The 18,874-nt window shown below is 41.5% G+C and overlaps 1 protein-coding gene across 1 annotated transcript in view; it reads left to right on the forward strand.

Annotated features, from left to right (window-relative positions):
- The window catches only part of rbpjb (recombination signal binding protein for immunoglobulin kappa J region b), a 256,534-nt gene that overhangs the window by 224,154 nt on the left and 13,506 nt on the right, over positions 1-18,874 (forward strand). The window contains exon 10 of the mRNA XM_084311777.1: positions 7,780-7,883. Coding sequence (XP_084167903.1) covers positions 7,780-7,883 — 104 coding nt within the window. The remainder of the gene's footprint in view (positions 1-7,779; positions 7,884-18,874) is intronic.

The raw sequence follows: 18,874 nt of genomic DNA on the forward strand, positions 1-18,874 counted from the left end.
AATGTAACGTTAATAAATGCTCCGAGAGAGAGAGATGAAAATGTAACGTTAATAAATGCTCCGAGCATAGCTCCGGAGATCTCCGGAGCTATGCTCGGAACATTTATTAACGTTACATTTTCAACAACATTGCTGCTAATTGGACACTTCATGGAGGCGGGGGTAACGTTGTGTCGAGTTCATGCGTGTACTGGTGTAGGATGGGCTCCGGCTCCGCTCTACCTAATGTTGGAAACGGGGTAGTTGTGTCGAGTTCATGAGTGTACTGGTGTAGGATGGGCTCGGCTTGACGTTACTCCGTTTCCATGAAGTAATAGGTGGCCAGCTAGCTAGCATTAAGCTAACGGAGGAACGACAGCTAACGTTAGCTAATAATAGCGTTGTTTACAAACTGAAGACAGGGCTGCGCTGCCCGGCTGTGAGGGGGGGGAGGAGGCTGCAGCAGCTTGTGTCTGTTGCTCTGAGCGAGGAGGAGGCGGAAGGGCAAGGCTCTGGCAGCGCGTCTGTCTGTCAACAACCTGCGGGAGCAAGCCAGCTGGTACCGATACTGCAGAAAGTATCGGTACTTCGGGAAATGAGTATCTAAGCCGTTTTAAATATTCAGTATCGATATGTATCGATACTTCGATATTTTTGACAACACTACTGTGAAGTTATATTTAGTTGTCTGATTTAGTGTGGGGAAAATCTCTATGCCTAAGTATTTAAAGTGTTCAACTATGGGGATGTCAGCCGGTAGTTGCGCCGCTTTGGCCAACTCATTAAGAGGTAAACAAGCTGATTTGGGCCAATTAATTCAATTATCCTAAGTAAATATAAATTATAAATTGGGCTAATGGTTCGAGGGAAAGCGCAAATAGTCGGGCTCAGAGGACAACCCTGTCTAGAAGACCTAGAGACCGGGAAGAGTATGGAGCATATTTTGCTTGTCAATATCATTGCTGAGGGTGAGGCATAAAGTATATGTACTTGAATCATATGTATACATTTCTTTTAGGGATGCACCGAATGGGAAATTCTTGGCGAAACCGATACCGAAAATAGGAAACAGTTGGCTGAAAACCGAATGCTGAAAGGCCGAAAATGATTAATATGAATTATATATATAATGTATTTTTTATTTTTTATTTTTTTTGCTACCTGATTATGGCAAAAGACATGATTATGGCAAAACTTAACTTAAATAATATTAATAATCACTATTATGGGCCCATAAAACATTTATTCAGCACTTTTGAATGCATACATTAATGCCAGACTGACTGCTGAAAGATTGTACAATTTAAACATTTTCTCTTTGCATACAACAAAATGTGCATTAAAGTCAAGTGCAGTGTATTTTTTCTGTAGGATAACTACAACAAAGTGCATTCAGAACAAAGCCAATGTGCTTTAAAACTGTATAAAGATCTGCATAAAGACACACACACAAGAGGTGTTGATGTACTTGGTGTTTGTTTGTTGTGTTGCATATTTGAAATAAACTTCAATCAAATCAAACCCCCCCTCTTAAAAACAAAAACCTGTGTTTAACCTAGCCATCTATAAAACATCATGCTGAAACTGTGAGACATATGTCCTACTCCCCTAAAGAAAGAAATACATAGCAAACATGACTCAGTTATGCAATAGTGCTGCTGCTTTTTATTTTGTTAAAATCTTTTAGTTAACACTTTGGTCGCCAGGCTTATATTCTTAATAAACCATCCCACGCCAGCTCTATTTGTCTATGGAGAAGTTCCCCTTCTTTGCAGGGCTATAACTTTTTAAATTGTATTGCTAAATTGACATTACTATGGCCCATTCAACATCAAGTATCTATTGTTCAGGGTGTAGCAACGTTATACTTTTTCATTCACATATTCATACTAAAATACGGTCTAAAGTATAAGTATGTTTTTATCGTTTTCTGCAGCTTTCTCCTGAACGTGATTTATAGCCCTAAATGCATTATATTGATGATTGTATACAGTTTGATAGCAATCAGCGCAAGATAAAAAATTTCAAATGGACGTGCTTCTAGAAGTTACTACTTATCATCTGATGTTGACCGGATGGGGGGGGGGGGGGGGGGGGGGGGTCGTTTATAATTCCGTGGCCAACGTTCGATGATTCATCTAGTGTGGGTGATATGATCATCAGAGCAGTTTATATCGAACATGTTAAAAAATAACGCTGAATCTTACCGTAGCTTCCTCGGGCCGTTGGGCGATGAGCGTGGAGCAGAAATATTCCTATTATGGGATGTAGAAATATGCGATCCATCTCCAGGTTGTATAATAGTATATACGTCCAAATCATGTTGTTTATCGAGTTATTGGTAACGGATTGCTATCCATTGTGTCTAGCTCGAGTCCTGGGACTATTAGCGAGTGATCGGACCGAATTGGAATGAGCACCAGCTTTCATTTCCTGTTTCCGGTTTGAGCAATCCGCCGATCGGCCACCAGATGGTGCTCTTGAACCGTTGGAGAGTTGAGAGGGGATCAACAGTAGATCTCAAGTCTCCGGGGGAGAAATATGATTGCGATCACATACTTTTGTAATATTGATATCAAAGACGTGGTACGGCGTCTTTGGCAGAATGAGCATGGCGGGGAATGATGTGGTAAGGCGTTTTTGGCGACCATAGTGTTAATAAGACTAAAAGACTACAATATGACTACAACGATTTGATGACGGCTTCCTGTCCTCGCGTTTCCATTTCCGTGGCTGGAGTTATATTGTCCTTACTGTTGTCAATTACATGCAATAATCTTCTAAGTTTATCTGCGGCTAAGCGTCCCAGAATAAACGTTACTGCATTCCACAGAACTCTAGGGTCTTCCACCGTGCCAATGTTAATCCTCAAAAATTCTGTTAGTTTTTCTCTGAATTCTGTACTAACAAAAGTCTTCGTTTTTTTTAACAAGGATGAATTAAACCCCCATCTGGGAGCTCTTGTGGATAGCTTTCCAAATTATGCTGTAAAATAAATCCCTTTGTGATCCGAGAGAGCTAAGGGAACCAGCGAGACATCGAAATTATCAAACAAATTAGGAGATGAGAATAAGTAGTCAATTCTAGAAAAAGTTTTGTGTCTGGCTGAAAGGCAAGAGTAGTCCTTTAACTCATTAACACTTTCTATGTTACTCACGGCTTTTCTCGGATTTACGATAGTTACATTGAAAGCCACTCACGAGATTTCTCGGATTTAATTTTTTTTTATTTTTTTAGCGATCTGAAATCATATTGCATCACGCGAGCCTACCCTAGCCTACCCAAGGGCCGCCGGCGATCAGATGTGTGCGCCCCCTATCGTCTCCCAGATGACATCAGGGATTTTGGAATGAACTCAATGAAAATGGATGGGGGAAAAAAAATATTCCAGTCCACATTTTCCAGTCCACTGATGCAGCCGGTGTTACCAGAGTTCATTCTGGAGACTCTGAGCCACGGCAAGCATGAGTTCTACTGTATACACGTTAGATCTATACACTTATCGATTTTTTCGAATGGTGATCAGGAATTGGAATATACCAGTTGGATACCATCTGATGTCGGGTAAGGAATCTATGTTATCAGTGTTAGGATAATCAGACTCGTTTTGATGAAGATATAGGCTTTTTTCTGATATGTGCTCCAGCGGTTTCACTGTAAAATCCATGAGGAAATGAAAACGGCTATCAGCGCGCGCCTCGAATGTGCGTGCGGGCACGTATACTATTGATCATCTAGCGTTTATTTGAAAACGATTCATAAATAGGCCGACAAATATCAACGTTCTGGAATATTCCAGTAAAAGACGATTATCACAGAATGGGCTGTTTTTTACCTCGAAACGGGTGCTTTTCAAAATGCACTCAAACGGAAATTAAGCGATAAAAAACCAATCTGCCTTGACAGCACTGACTGGAAAATTATTCTTTGATAAGCGACGGGCAGATTAGACACAATTTAAAACATAGATTAGGCGATATTAAGGTTAGCATTGGCGCCGATGGTGGCATTCAAGCACTAAGTCGTGCGCCCCCTGGTGGCACTGAAAGTGTTAAGAGCCACGCTGTTTTCCCATCTTTACTCAATGGCGCCAGCGTTGTTGACAATTTTCGCGAGTTTTGCAGAGCCATCGTGTGTTCTGCATTATAGCTATGGAGACAATAGTATGGCTCATTTGACGGGCACTGTTTATAGTCCAACATTGACAAACCAGTTCGTTTCTACATACTTTCGTTTGTGCGCCATTCCACGCTAAACATCGCCCCTGAACTAATCCAGTCTCATTTTCTAGATAGTTAGATATGACGTGTTATATGCATATGCGCAAATCGTTCGGGTTGCTCGCCTGAAACCTATATTATTTCCAAATCAAAGGTATATATATAGATGTTTCTTCACAAAATCATCAAGGGGGGGGGGGGGGGGGGTCGCTTCATGAAGCTGCAATCGTTACCAAAAGCATGTTTTAGGTTCGGTAAAATACGACGCTGTGATCAATACTAAAGCATGTTTTAGGTTCGGTAAAATATATCTAAAATAGACATTACCTTAGTCAGAAGGTATTCCAAAATGAATAATCCGTGTAGTTCCATCGCGATCGCCGTTACTCGTGTGCATTGGGTCTGGCTATAATACGGGAAACAATAGGTTTCAGGCGAGCAAATCTCCAACAGATGGCTGTGTGTGCTGCTTACTTTGAGGGGGAAGGGATTCCTGAGGTACCTCGGTACTGAAAGACACCTTAGAGACCCAGTTCAAAAGGTAGGCGATACTGCCAACTGTCGGGATTCGATCGTCATTGCAATTATAACATAGGCAGCAGTGTCAGGGAGACACAGGCAGGTCCGCGTGAGTATTTAGAATGGGAAAATCGAAAAAAGGATCTAAACCTGAGAAATCTCGGGGTTGGCGCTCAACGGTTGGATTTGAAACCCGAGAAATCTCGGGTATGGCACAGAAAGAGTTAAAGTAGGATTGACTATGCGCCATAGGTCAGTGAGACCAGTATCATGGGCCCACATCCTAAGGGCATGTCAGTGCTCTTTCGTTAGGGAAAATAGTAAAAAGAATTGTTCAATGAGCCTTTCTATGTGGCTACAGATGATGGCCTTCAAATCATTTTGTGCTACACTCTGTTCCTCCAAAAAGCCACGAAGCAGAGTAAATACCCCCAAATCTCTGCTGATTATCCTGGAGTGCCACAAGAGTTTTTTAATCCAGCTCTCCATTTTAGCTGGGAGTCCAGACAGCTCTGTGTCCCGACTTGTAGTCCCAGATTCAACGTATTGAGCCTCCGTGACTACATACCTGCGCAGGATGTAGTGAGATGTGTATCTTAAATGTTTGGCCGCCCTCATTATGGGCCGTCGCGGCACTTTGTGCTCTGCGACTATACCTGCACAGGATGTAGTGAGATGTGTATTGGAATACTGTGTGGCCTCTGTTGATGAAGGGGCGAGACATGGCAAATACACATAGCTGCCAGGTGGGAAAATATCTGAGTTGGGCTTGTCAGTTTTTCGCTTGATATTTAAAAAATAATTTGCCAATGCGCAATTTGTCACCTACCCGCGACCCCACTTTGGGTTGTGACCCGTAGTTTGAGAACCGCTGGTATAGACTAACCATGTGCAGAAAGGCTGCAGTTCCCACAGCCATACAAGTAACCTCTTAAGTTATGTGAGATCCAGCCTGTGGTTTATAGTCAATCCATGTCTTTGTCTCTGCAGTGTGACCCCTGTAATTAAGTGTCCCTGTAAATTGTGTATTTTGTATAATTCTGTCTGTCTTACTTGTTTGTGTTATGTCCTCCCGAGGACAAATATACTAAATCTAAATCAGTTTTTTTTGTTTTTTGTTTTAGTCAAAGCAAGATAGTGTTTTCTGTGTGTAAATATAACGTTTTTTCAAATGTAGTTATCACACTGCATGTGGTGGTAGCACAAATGAGAAACTATGCGTATTTACTCTCGAGTACACTCTTGGGAGTCAGATGTGCAAAGCCAGTGTAAATACATCTTGAAAGGTTCTGTAAGTGGCATTTCTTTGTTGAGATAAGTGGTCTAGATGTTAAAATAATAGCTCTACATTCCGACAGCCACCATCACTCATGTAGTGTCTGATCGGTGACATGGGTCTCCCGGTCCCTCCGCTCTGCAGTAATGTAAAGAATGTGTTCTTGAAGTAAAACAAATCTACCAGTGCAGTAAGCAAATTTCGCTTGGCAAGATTTCTTGAAATAAGTAAAAATAAATAAAAAATAATCTAGGGTTCTCTCTCCTGATTGGATAAAGTGGGAAGGGATACCAGAACATTTATTTTGTGTTTACTGCAGATCTGAGGGACTGGGAGACCCATGTTACTGACCACACACCCTATATCAGTGATGTCTGTCAGAATATAGAGCTACTTAACACTTATTTTTAACAAAAACACCACTTACAGCACCTACTTAATTGCGGGATTTGATTTGGAGCGCGGTTGGAACCACAGCCTTAAACGGAGTCATCCTAGGTGTTTGTGCTGCTGGTCACTTGAGAAGGTGCGTTACAGCAGGGCATGACCTTGAAAAGGTGTGTTACGGCTAGGGATGTCCCGATCGCCTTTTTTTGCTTCCGATCCGATCCCGAGCATGTGATTTTAAATATCTATCGATCCGATCGTTTCCGATCCGATCTTTCACATTAGTAATCAATTTTGACGCATTTTTGTCAGAAACTGGCGGAGCGAGACAAGCCCCTCTGTTGCCTATAATAGTCCGGGGCGCGAGAGCGGAGGCTTTTGTTATTACATTCACCCTGAGAAATGTGCTTCTGCTTCATATGAGAAATATTAAAAGTTTCAATATATGTTTACACATTAGTATACATTCAGTGTTCGACTTACGTAATGGTCCATTCTGGTCTGAAACGGCGACGATAATCCTCAGTCACGTAACGTTATCCTCCAGGTGAAAGTTAGTCTGAAAACTTCGCCTCCAGCCTGCTGCTTCATGAGTTTTTCCTCCACGCGGAATCTCCTCCTTGCAAACATTGCAACTGGTTTGACTTTCTATTTTAAAATGCTTAGTTCCAAACCTCTGACATTAAGTCTAGCTGCTCAAGTCAGTGGATATTAACCGTGTTTCGGGAGCGACGTGGTGTTGTTGTGATCTGTGGTCGCGTGTAGCGTGTAGCGTCTAAATTAAAGGGAATGTTTGTTGCAACGGTGAAAATTAAAGGGGAATGTGTTTGTTGTGGATAATTATTCTGCTCTGTGTGACAATAAATACATTAATGATGATATATTATATGTAATTTAAAACCAAAACTAAGGCCTCCGTATGAGTTTAAGACGTGGACATGGTCATGTTTGTTGAATAAAATTTTTCTTTTTTTGACTGCCGATTTTTATTATTATTTTTTCCCGATCCCCGATACTCTGAAAAGCACGTGATCGACGCCGATTCCGATCACGTGATCGGATCGGGACATCCCTAGTTATGGCAGGTCATGACCTTGAGAAGGTGTGTTACGGCAGGTCATGACCTTGAGAAGGTGCGTTACAGCAGGTATGACCTTGAGAAGGTGCGTTACGGCAGGTCATGACCTTGAGAAGGTGTGTTACGGCAGGTCATGACCTTGAGAAGGTGTGTTACGGCAGGTCATGACCTTGAGAAGGTGTGTTACGGCAGGTCATGACCTTGAGAAGGTGTGTTACGGCAGGTCATGACCTTGAGAAGGTGTGTTACGGCAGGTCATGCCCTTGAGAAGGTGTGTTACACCAGGTCATGAACTTGACGCCTCTTTGTTTCATGTGCAGCTCAACGGCGGTGGAGACGTGGCCATGTTGGAGCTGACGGGACAGAACTTCACTCCAAATCTGCGGGTCTGGTTCGGAGACGTCGAGGCCGAGACCATGTACAGGTGTGGATTTTAACATCTCTTAACTCATTCAGAGCCACGCCCCTTTGACCATATTAGGGCTAGCGTGCCAGTAAGGAAGTCAATGGGAGGACAGGGAAATTTGTAGGGATGCCCCGATCGATCGGCCACCGATCGTTATCGGCCGATAATTAGTATAAATATGCGATCGGGGAATTCCGATAATTAGTCATATTCGCCGATCGCGGAAACTGATCAAGTGGATATCTCACTCGCTTGTCTCAGACGCACAGGACCTGCAAACTGCTCCTCCTCCCTAGCCCCGCCCGTACCCGTGTAGAGTTTGTAAACACAGAGGAGGCGGACCTCCTCTGCTGAGTCTAGATAGTGCATTCGACCTGAGCTAACGTTAGCTACCTAGCTATCGTTACTGTTTAAACAAAATTACCCAGTCAACTATTCACTTTTAGTAGGCATTGTCTAACGGTATTTAGCCGGCTAGCTACCGATAGCTCCTGATATCAACAAATGCTCCAGCAAGTCTTGTAGTGCATGTTGATACCTCCGTTAGCTCGCGTTAGCTGACGTTAATTCACTGTTCAAAACGAAATGTCCGATTGAACTAAATAGTTGTCTTAACGTCATCTAGCCGGCTAGCAGTAGCTACAGATAGCTCCTGATATCAATGTCTTATAACATTGATTGAATGCGTATTCGAGCTGAGGGCTTGCTGAATGTGAAATGACCAAAGCACTTAACGTTACCAATGGGGTCCCGCTGCAGCGCCGGAGAATCCTTTTGCTCGCTATCTGCAAACAGCTCCACTGTCTGTGTGTACAGTGGAGCTGTTTGCAGATAGTGAGCAAAAGGATTCTCCGGCGCTGCAGCGGGACCCCATTGGTAACGTTAAGTGCTTTGGTCATTTCACATTCAGCAAGCCCTCAGCTTGAATACGCATTCAATCAATGTTATAAGACATTGATATCAGGAGCTATCTGTAGCTACTGCTAGCCGGCTAGATGACGTTAAGACAACTATTTAGTTCAATCGGACATTTCGTTTTGAACAGTGAATTAACGTCAGCTAACGCGAGCTAACGGAGGTATCAACATGCACTACAAGACTTGCTGGAGCATTTGTTGATATCAGGAGGAGCTACTAGAGTACACACAGACAGTGGAGCTGTTTGCAGATAGCGAGCATTTTGACTTGTTGCGTGGTGGCGATGTCTCGCAGATAATACAAGTACAAGTCTAATTATATAATATATATATTTTATTAAAAAAAAATTAAACTTTTTATATTAAATAATTTTTAATTTCTTTTTAATCAAAAACCATCGGTATCGGATCGGTATCGGCCGATATGGCTCACGACGATCGGTGATCGGTATCGGTGGCAAAAAACGTGATCGGGGCATCCCTAGAAATTTGCGAACGCCTAAACTATATCCTTTTTTTTTATCATATTTTTTTTTATTTATAAATTTTTTTTCAACATGAAACAAAACATATCACAATACAACAACAACAATACATAAAAAGACTTCCCAAGACAATAACTCAACACCACATGACAAGACAACTGATACAACTGTACAGTGATCATCTTACATGGACACTCGCTCGTTCTCTCCCCTCCCCCCGCTCACCCCAGGACCTCAACATGAGTCACACTCACAATACATCACTCAGCAAAAAACAAGAATCAAAACAAAAATGTCCAAACTTATATGCGTTCCCTCAACTTTGTCACTGCAGCCAACCAAATTGCGATATCAGATTCCCTAACCCCTATAACACGTGCCGTGGATATCTCCAAATAGATCACGTCAAGGTAGGTGAGAAACCATACCTTTGGACAGAGTGTCTGGGTGAAACCAACGTGAGGCAATACATTTTTTTGCGGCTGTGAGGCCGGCCAAAATGAGTTTTTTTTACCTGTATAGAGGTCGGTAATTTAGAGAGATCATTCAATAATAATACAGAAGGAGATACAGGTATGGTTAGAGAGAAAATGTCTGAGAGCTGATATGTAACATTTTCCCAAAACATCACAACAGGAGGGCATTCCCAGTACATACGCATAAATTTACCTGTGGCGCCATTTGGACACAAGGTACATAGAGAGTCAGGTCTGAGACCCATTGAATTCAATCGTCTAGGGGTTAAATAAGTCCTGTGAATAAAATTTAGATGAATCTGTTGGTGATCTGGGTTGTGTGAGGATAACCGAACATTTTCCCAGACTGCATCCCAATCAAAATCTACATCCAACTCCGGGACATCCTTTTTCCAAATCGTATCCAGGGGGAGCTCTTTATACGAGGTCATGAGTAAATGGCGATAAAAGTCAGAAACTAAGCCTCTCGATGTCTCTTTGTCATAAAATAATTTGTGAAAGCGGTGATGCACTAGTGGAGCGTCCCATGGCACGCCATGAGCTTTCAGAGCTGCTCTTATTTGTAAATAAAAGAAAAAGGAGGTTCCGGGGAGATCATATCCGTTGGATATATCCTGGAAAGAGCGGAGACCAGAGTTATCGAAGATATCCCCCAATGTGTGGATGCTAGGGGTGTAACGGTACGCGGATACGTACTGTACCGCGTCAATGTGGTCCTCCGGTACAGTACGGGCTGTGCACCGTACGATTGCAACGGTATGGTCAACCTTTTTTTGCAGAACTTAAATCCCCCCGGCCCCACGTAATTTATCAACAACACTGCGGCCTGCTGTGAGCATTATAAAACAAACGTGTGTTTAACCGACCGTGAATTAAAGTGTCAATGCTGTTTGTCATTTTAACAGCAGATACTTTCTTAAATGCCATCGTCCTGAGAGAGGGGTGTTGACGGGGAGCTCTGATGGGTTCGCTTGCTGGTGTTATTAGCATTAGCTGAAGAGCTAGTTTTAGCTTAACGTTACCTTGGCTAAAGTTGTGGCTATTCATAATCCAGCAATAATGGCTGCAGACCTGCAAGCAAAGTACAGCAAGTTGGCACAGGAGTATTCCAAGGTAAATCACTTTTTCACCAGTAACATTATATTGTCTTGTTTCCATCTAACGTTAGCTCATGCTAACTTAGCTCACGCTAACGTGGTATGTATAAAAAAAAAAATCTTTTTTATTATTGCAAAACAAAATTATTAAAAGTCAGTACTCAACACACAATGCATAATGAAACTAACAATTAAGATGGCTAAAATGACATGCAAGTACAGAAACAGAAAGCAAAAAAATATATAATAATATTTTACCGTATACAGTGTATATCCAACGAAATTACCAATTATACCAATGTCTTATACAGGATATACCCCTAATACCTATTATCTAAAACCCTACACACATATGCTCCAGCTCGAACCCCCCCCCCCTCCCGGACCCCTCCTTGGATAGTACCCGATAAAACCAATCTCTTTAGCTGTGGATTTACTGCAAACTCAAAAACATCATTCAATAGTAATACAGAGGGGTGTACTGGTATATTCCAAGATACGAGTTTTGATAATTGTTGGGTCACATCTTTCCAGAATGCCTTAACTGGTGGGCAGTCCCAATACATGTGCATAAATGTCCCTTCGTCTCCATTTGTACATTGGGAGCATTTGGAGTCTTGTTTAAGACCCATTCTGTTCAGTCTTATAGGAGTCAAGTATGTCCTGTGAATATAGTTAAGATTGATTTGTTGATGGTCCGGGTTCCTTGATGTAAGTCGGACATTTGCCCATGCTCCTTGCCAATCAAAGTCACTTTCCAGGTCTGGTATATCCCTCCTCCAGACAGAGTCTAGTTGGAGGGTTTCATACGAGGACGTTAGTAATTGATAATAAAAACCTGAAACAAAACCTCTCGATGTCTCTCTTTCATAGAAGAATTTGTGGTATCTGTGGTGTTCAACTGGTATGTCTAATGGAACACCGTGAGACTTCAAACATAGCCGTAACTGTATGTAAAAAAGCCATGTGGACTCGGTGAGATTACATTTTGTGCATATTTCTCCATAACTACAAAAACCCTGGTTGTTAAAGACATCCCCTAATGAGTGTATGCCTTGCTCTTCCCATATAGGGAATCTTATAGGACGTTTTTCAATTAAGAGTGCATTGTTATTGAATAAGGGAGTGTGATTGTGCCATTTTTGTGGGTTAGGATATTTTTTTTGTGTTTCACGCCATATCCGGATTGCATGGGAAATTATGGGGCCAAATTTCCGCTCACAGTGCTTGATTGGTAGTTTAGTGTATGCTATGTCCTTCAGTCTATGTGGGGCTACTATGTTTTCTTCCAATTTTCTCCAGGATACTAATGCTTGGGGATCAAACCATGTTGTCAATGGTCTTAATGTGTACGCCTTAAAATATTGGAAAAAATCTGGAAATGCCATGCCACCGTCTGCTTTATTTCTCTGTGCGGTGGATCTTTTTATACGTGGTGGTTTGTTATTCCAAATAAATGTAATCTTTTCCAGTAACCCTCTGGAGGGGGTAACGGTAGCATTGAACTGAAGAAGTTGATTCTAGGTAGTACATCCATCTTAACTATTGATACCCTTGCCTGTACTGAGTTTTTAAGTTTTGCCCATCTGTCAAGGTCGTCTTTGATTTTGTTTTGTATTTTTGTGTAATTGTGCTTCACCGTTTGTCTTATGGTGGGGAATATTTCCACTCCCAAGCATCTAAAATGTTTTACCATAGGTATCTCACCTGGGAGCGTTATATCTTTTTTTGCAGGGGTGTTAAGTGGAAGGAAAGCCGACTTCGGCCAATTTATTTTAAATCCCGATAAATAACCAAAGTTCTCAATCAACTTGAGTAGATGAGGCAATGTGGTGTTGGGGCTTTGCATGAACAATATTACGTCGTCCGCATATAAACTAATTTTATGTTGTGTGCCCTTGATTACGATTGGTTCTATGGATTGGGATTGTCTTATATATTGTGCTAAAGGCTCTAATGATAGATCGAATAGTCCGGGACTAAGAGGGCAACCCTGTCTGGCTGAGCGTGATACCGGAAAGATTTTGGAGATTAATGTACCTGTTGTAATCATGGCCGATGGGTCTTTGTATAATACTTTAATCATATCAATGAATCCTTTTCCTAACCCCATCCTTTCTAATACTGCCCATAGATACGACCATTCCAGCCTGTCAAAGGCTTTCATAGCATCCAGGGACAGCATCGCCTTAGGTATGGTGTCGTCCTTGTCTGCATCTAGTACGTGCAGTATTCGTCTTATGTTATCAGTGATCAGGCGACCTCTTATGAAGCCAGTTTGGTCCGGATGAACTAAAGACGTCATATGCTTTTGTAATCTGATGGCTAATACCTTAGAGTACAGTTTGACATCGGTTCCGAGGAGGCTTAAGGGTCTGTAACTACCGCACTCGTGGGGTCTTTGTCTTTTTTGAGAAGGACTGATATAAGTGCAATATTGTCGTTTTTATGGAAGTTCCCTTCCTTGACTGAGTATAAGATCATATTTAGTAATAAGGGTCCAATTATGTCCCAACAAGAAAGGTACATTTCTGATGGGATACCGTCTCTTCCAGGAGCCTTACCACTTTGCATTTCGGATATGGCCTTCTTGAGTTCCTCTAGTGTGATCGGTGTTTCTAACTGTTTAGCGTCATCCTCTGAAAGTTTAGGGAGAATAATTTGATTAAGATATGTGTCCATTTTGTTTTGATCGAAGGTCGTTTCTGATTTATATAAGTCAGAGTAGAATTCTTTGAATGTATCGTTTATTATTTTGGGATCTGTTTCAAGTACTTGTTGTGCTCTAATGGTAGTTATATCTGCAAATTTTGCATTAATTCTTAATCGCATGGCTAATAGGTGACTAGGTTTAGAACCTTGGGAGTACTGCTGTTGTCTTGTGCTGCGTATTTGTATTTCCGATTGTTGTCTGTATATGGCATTGATCTCTATTTTTAGTACGTTAACTTGATTTTCTAGTCTAGTTGAGTTGTTGTATTTTAAAGAATTAAATAACGTTGAGTAAAGCGTTTCCAGTTCAGACAGTTTTGTGCATTGATTCTTGCGCATTTTTGAGGAAAAGCTATCAGTGAAATCCTTGATCATTCCCTTTACCGACATCCATATTATTCTGGGGTCTTGCACAGAGTTTGCATTCTCCCGTAGGAATACTATAAGAGCTTCTTTGAGTTGTGTAATGAATTCCTTGTTATTAAGCAGCATCGAATTAAAACGCCATCTTGGGGCTCAGGAAGATAGTATACCAAATGTTCCTTTTAGGAGTAAATAACAGTGATCTGATAGTGCATTGGGTATCATTTCCACTTCATATTTATCAAATAGTCTCGGGGATGCAAAGACATAATCTATTCTGGATAATGTGTTATGTCTGGCCGATCGACAAGAGTACTTTCGGGTCGTGGGATTAAGTGAACGCCATGAGTCATTTACACCTGTAATCTTCGACCAATCCTTTAATGCTTTAGATGAATTCTTTTGTTCGCTTGAAAAGGCGAGGTAAGATTTGTCCATCCTTGGATTCCAAATGGCATTAAAATCTGCACCTATTATAAATGAGTAATCGGGAAGGTTTAACATTGCATTGGTTAGTGTAGTGAAGAAACCCTCTTCGTACAAATTTGGGGCATATACCGCTGCCAGCGCTATTTTCCTGTTATTGTGTACAATCCTAGCTATAGTTATACGCCCATCTGCATCCGACCATACTCCCTTTAATTCAATATTTAACTTACGTCTAACGACTATGGCTACACCTCGAGTTCTCGTACCAAAAGAAGAGTGACTAATATTATGATATGTGTTATCCGCTAACGTATCTATGTCTTCCTCTAAAATGTGCGTTTCGCTTAGTAGAGCCACGTCCACATGTTGTTTTTTCATCAGTGTGAGCACGCTTTTGCGTTTGTGTTGTTTATTTATCCCACCAGGGTTCCATATCATTATATTCAAACTAGCCATAATCTATACATGTTTTTGTGTAGTTTTTGGTAATGCTTCTGGAGTGCGAAGCTACAATAGATGTACATCCAATTATTGAGGTCCCGTTGAGAGCCGAGCTTAAAAACATATATATATACAAATAAAAATCCCCTTTTTTCCCCTCTCCCAGAGAGTCGTACAGGCCTGTGTTCCATAAACACATCCTCCGCGTATGACTCCCTCCCTTAGGCCACCGGATTGCCCAAACTGAGCTTTGTAATCCTAATCTTCCTATGCTAATTGCCATAGGATCTAACATTTTCATTCTAATTCAATAGAATGTCGCTTTTGGTCTTGCGCCTTCCCTTACTGTAATGAAATATTATGAAAAATGAAAAAAAAGAATAATACACTTTCATCGATATATTCATTTGAACCTTCTACTAACTTATGTAGGAAACATCAGAAAAAGGAAAAGATTGTAGAGAAACACTAACACCTTAATATGAAGAACAATGGGAAAGAACAATGTAAGATAAAAAAGAAAAAAAGGAGTGAGAGCTAAAATAAAACTCAACGTGGAGAAACCACTAGAACAGAATTGAATAAATAGATAAAAGAGAAAAACAGACTTTTAGAGCTACAATGTGCCAGTCTCTACATCAGTGGAGTGATTATTTATATTATTAGAATAACCTTGTTGTGCTCATAAGTTTAGGTGTGGTTGATTTTTTTTTAAAGCCTTATTAAGGCCTGATTAAACTTCAGTCAATTGATCATATGCTTATGTTCATACACACCGGATGTTATAAGTATAATTTATATAATTTTTTTTTTTATTTTAATTTTTTTAATGCATGCACTGGTATCCACTGTACCGAAAAAATACCGAACCGTGACTTCAAAACCGAGGTATGTACCGAACCGTGGATTTTGTGTACCGTTACACCCCTAGTGGATGCCTTTCTTTTCCCATCTAGGGTACCTAATAGGTTGTTGTCCAATAAGGAGAAGATTGTTATTAAATAGAGGGGAATGCATGTGCCATTGATGGCGGTTTGTACCCACTTTCTGAGTGTCACGCCAAGTTTGGATCACATGTGTGATTAGAGGGCCAAATCGTAATTTACATTGTTTAATTGATATGTTGGTATACACAATATCCTGAAGTCTATATGGGAACATCAACTTCTCCTGCAATGGTCGCCAAGATACAGCTGCTTGAGCGTCAAACCAAGTGATCAAAGGTCTCAGAGAGAAAGCTTGGAAATAATATTTAAAGTCTGGAAATGCTAAGCTCCCATCGAGTTTACTCCTTTGGGCAGTTGATCTCTTCAAGCGCGGGCGTTTATTGTTCCAAACGAATTTATACGAGGCAGAGTGCAATTTCTGCCAGTAACCAACAGGAGGAGGTAACGGGAGCATGGAGCTGATAAAGTCAATTCTGGGTAAAATATTCATTTTAATTATTGACGCACAGGCCTGTAATGAATTTTTTTATTTGGACCATCTGTTAAAGTCATTCGCAATCCTGTCACCCAAGCTGGAGTAATTATACCTTACCGTCTGGCTTAAAGTGCTCCACCATAAGTATGTTTGCCGGTAGGATGGTAGCCTTCGCAGACTCATTAAGTGGAAGAAAAGCAGATTTTGGCCAGTTGATCTTAAAGCCGGACAGGCTGCCAAATTCATCTATCACGCCGAGCAGATGAGGTAGAGAGACGGAGGGATTTTGCATAAACAGGAGTACATCATCTGCGTATACTGTAAGCTAATATGGTGATGTGTGCCCTGAATTAAAATAGGAGATATAATTTGGGATTGTCTTATGTATTGAGCTAGGCGTTCGAGGGATAAAGCGAAGAGTCCGGGACTAAGAGGACAACCCTGTCTAGAAGAGCGCGAGACAGAGAAGAGTGGCGAACAGAACTTTGCCGTTAAGATCATGGCCGAAGGCTCAGTGTATAGAACTTTGATCATATGAATGAAACCCTCACCCAACCCCATCCTTCTGAGAACTGCCCATAAGTAAGACCACTCCAATCTGTCAAATGCCTTCATTGCGTCCAAGGACATGACCGCTGTAGGGGCTGCAATATCCTTGCTGGCATTAATCACGTGCAGTAACCGTCTGATGTTGTCAGTAACCAGGCGGCCTCTTATGAAGCCGGTCTGATCAGGGTGAACTAGAGATGTCATGTGCTTTTGAAGTCTGGTGGCTAGAACCTTGGCATATAGCTTAAGATCGGCTCAGAGGAGACTTAGGGGTCTGTAGCTGCCACATTCGGTGGGGTCCTTATCCTTCTTGAGTAAAACAGATATAAGCGCCATATTGACATCTCTAGAAAAATTGCCCTCTTTGATTGAGTGTAAGATCATTGAGAGTAATAAGGGACCGAGTACATCCCAGAATGCAAGATAGAGTTCCGGTGGAATGCCGTCCCATCCGGGAGCCTTGCCCCGTTGCATATCCGCAATCGCCTCTCTAAGTTCAACCAGCGTGATAGGTGCAGCTAACAACCTAGCACTATCTTCTGCGATCTGTGGTAGGTTGATTTCATCAAGAAAATCCTCCAGCTTGGTATGATCAAAGACCACCTCTGACTTGTACAGGTTGGAATAAAAACAGCGAAATGTATCATTAATCTTTTTGGGGTTGGTGGTTACCTCCCCCTGTTGGTTCTTAATGGAAGGGATATCCGCAAATTGCTCACTGGCACGTATCTTCATAGCTAGTAGGTGACTAGGCCTGGAGGCGTGAAAGTAGTAGTGCCGTCTTGTTCTGTGCATCTGAAATTCAGATTGTTGTCTTAAAATGGAGTTAATCTCTTTTTTGACTACCTTGATTTGAAGCTCCAGTCGACTAGAGTAGTTGTGCTGCAAGGAAGAGATCAACATGGCTTGAAGCTTTTCCAGTTCCTCTAGCTTGGAGAGACGTCCCTTGCGGAGATTAGATGCAAAGAGAGTAGTGTTACTTCTGATAAATCCCTTAACCGAATTCCATAGAATTCTGGGGTCCTGTACAGAGCCAACATTAAACTAGGAATTCAGTGAGCTTCTCTTTAAATTGCAAGTTAAACTCTCCGTTTTTCAGAAGTGTTGAGTTAAAACGCCATCTAGGGGCACGGGATGTTATTTTACTGAGTGAACCTTTGAGGAGGATACCTTTGTGGTCTGAAAGTGCTATGGGCAATAAGTCAACATCAAAGCTATCAAAGAGATGTGGGGAAGAAAAAACAATCAATTCTGGAAGAGGTCTTATGTCTCAACGAGAAGAAGGAGTAATCCCTCGCGGATGGGTTGAGCGAACGCCACATATCAATTACCCCTGTGTCCTTAGACCAGGCCTGTAGGGCTGTGGTAGCTTGCTTCTGATCAGTTTTCCGCGTGATTGGATCTATCGATCAATGGATCCCAAACTGCATTAAAATCAGCTCCTACTATTAAAGAGTAATCAGGTAGTTTCAACATAGCTGAAGTTAGTACAGCATAAAAGTTAGCGTCATACAAATTAGGGGCGTATGCCGAAATCAGCGCAATTTTCCGGTTAGAGCATTCTATTTTAGCAATAGTGATTCGACCATTTGCATCAGACCACACATCTAACAGTTTAATATTCAAATTCTTCTTCGCTATTATGGCTACCCCTCGGGCCTTGGTGCTAAAAGAAGAAGAACTTATGTTATGATAAAATTTATTTGCCAATTTTGCGTTATCCGCCAATAAAACATGCGTTTCACTTAGTAAAGCCAGATCCACTTGCTTCCTTTTTAGCCACGTTAGTACACTTGTGCGTTTATGTGGTATATTGAGACCCCCTGTATTCCAGATCAGGATATTCAAATTAGCCATAGTCTAAAAAGGATGCAGTCTGATTGAATGTAATTCGTTTGGAGTAGAAAACTATAATAGATACATATTCACTTGTTAAGGTTCCATTGAGTACCGAGCGTGAGCGTGAAAACAAAAATAAAACCGAGCGAGTCGACTGAAAAGAAAAACAAAAAACAACACAATCCCCCATTCCCTCCCCCCTCCCCCCACTACTATAACTTCTCCTATCCGGAGATTAAGCTGCATCCCACCTGGCCGTCTGCAAACTAAAACGCATAC

Source organism: Notolepis coatsorum (genome assembly GCF_963971535.1).
Source record: "Notolepis coatsorum genome assembly, chromosome: 4".
Taxonomy (NCBI): Eukaryota; Metazoa; Chordata; class Actinopteri; order Aulopiformes; family Paralepididae; genus Notolepis; species Notolepis coatsorum.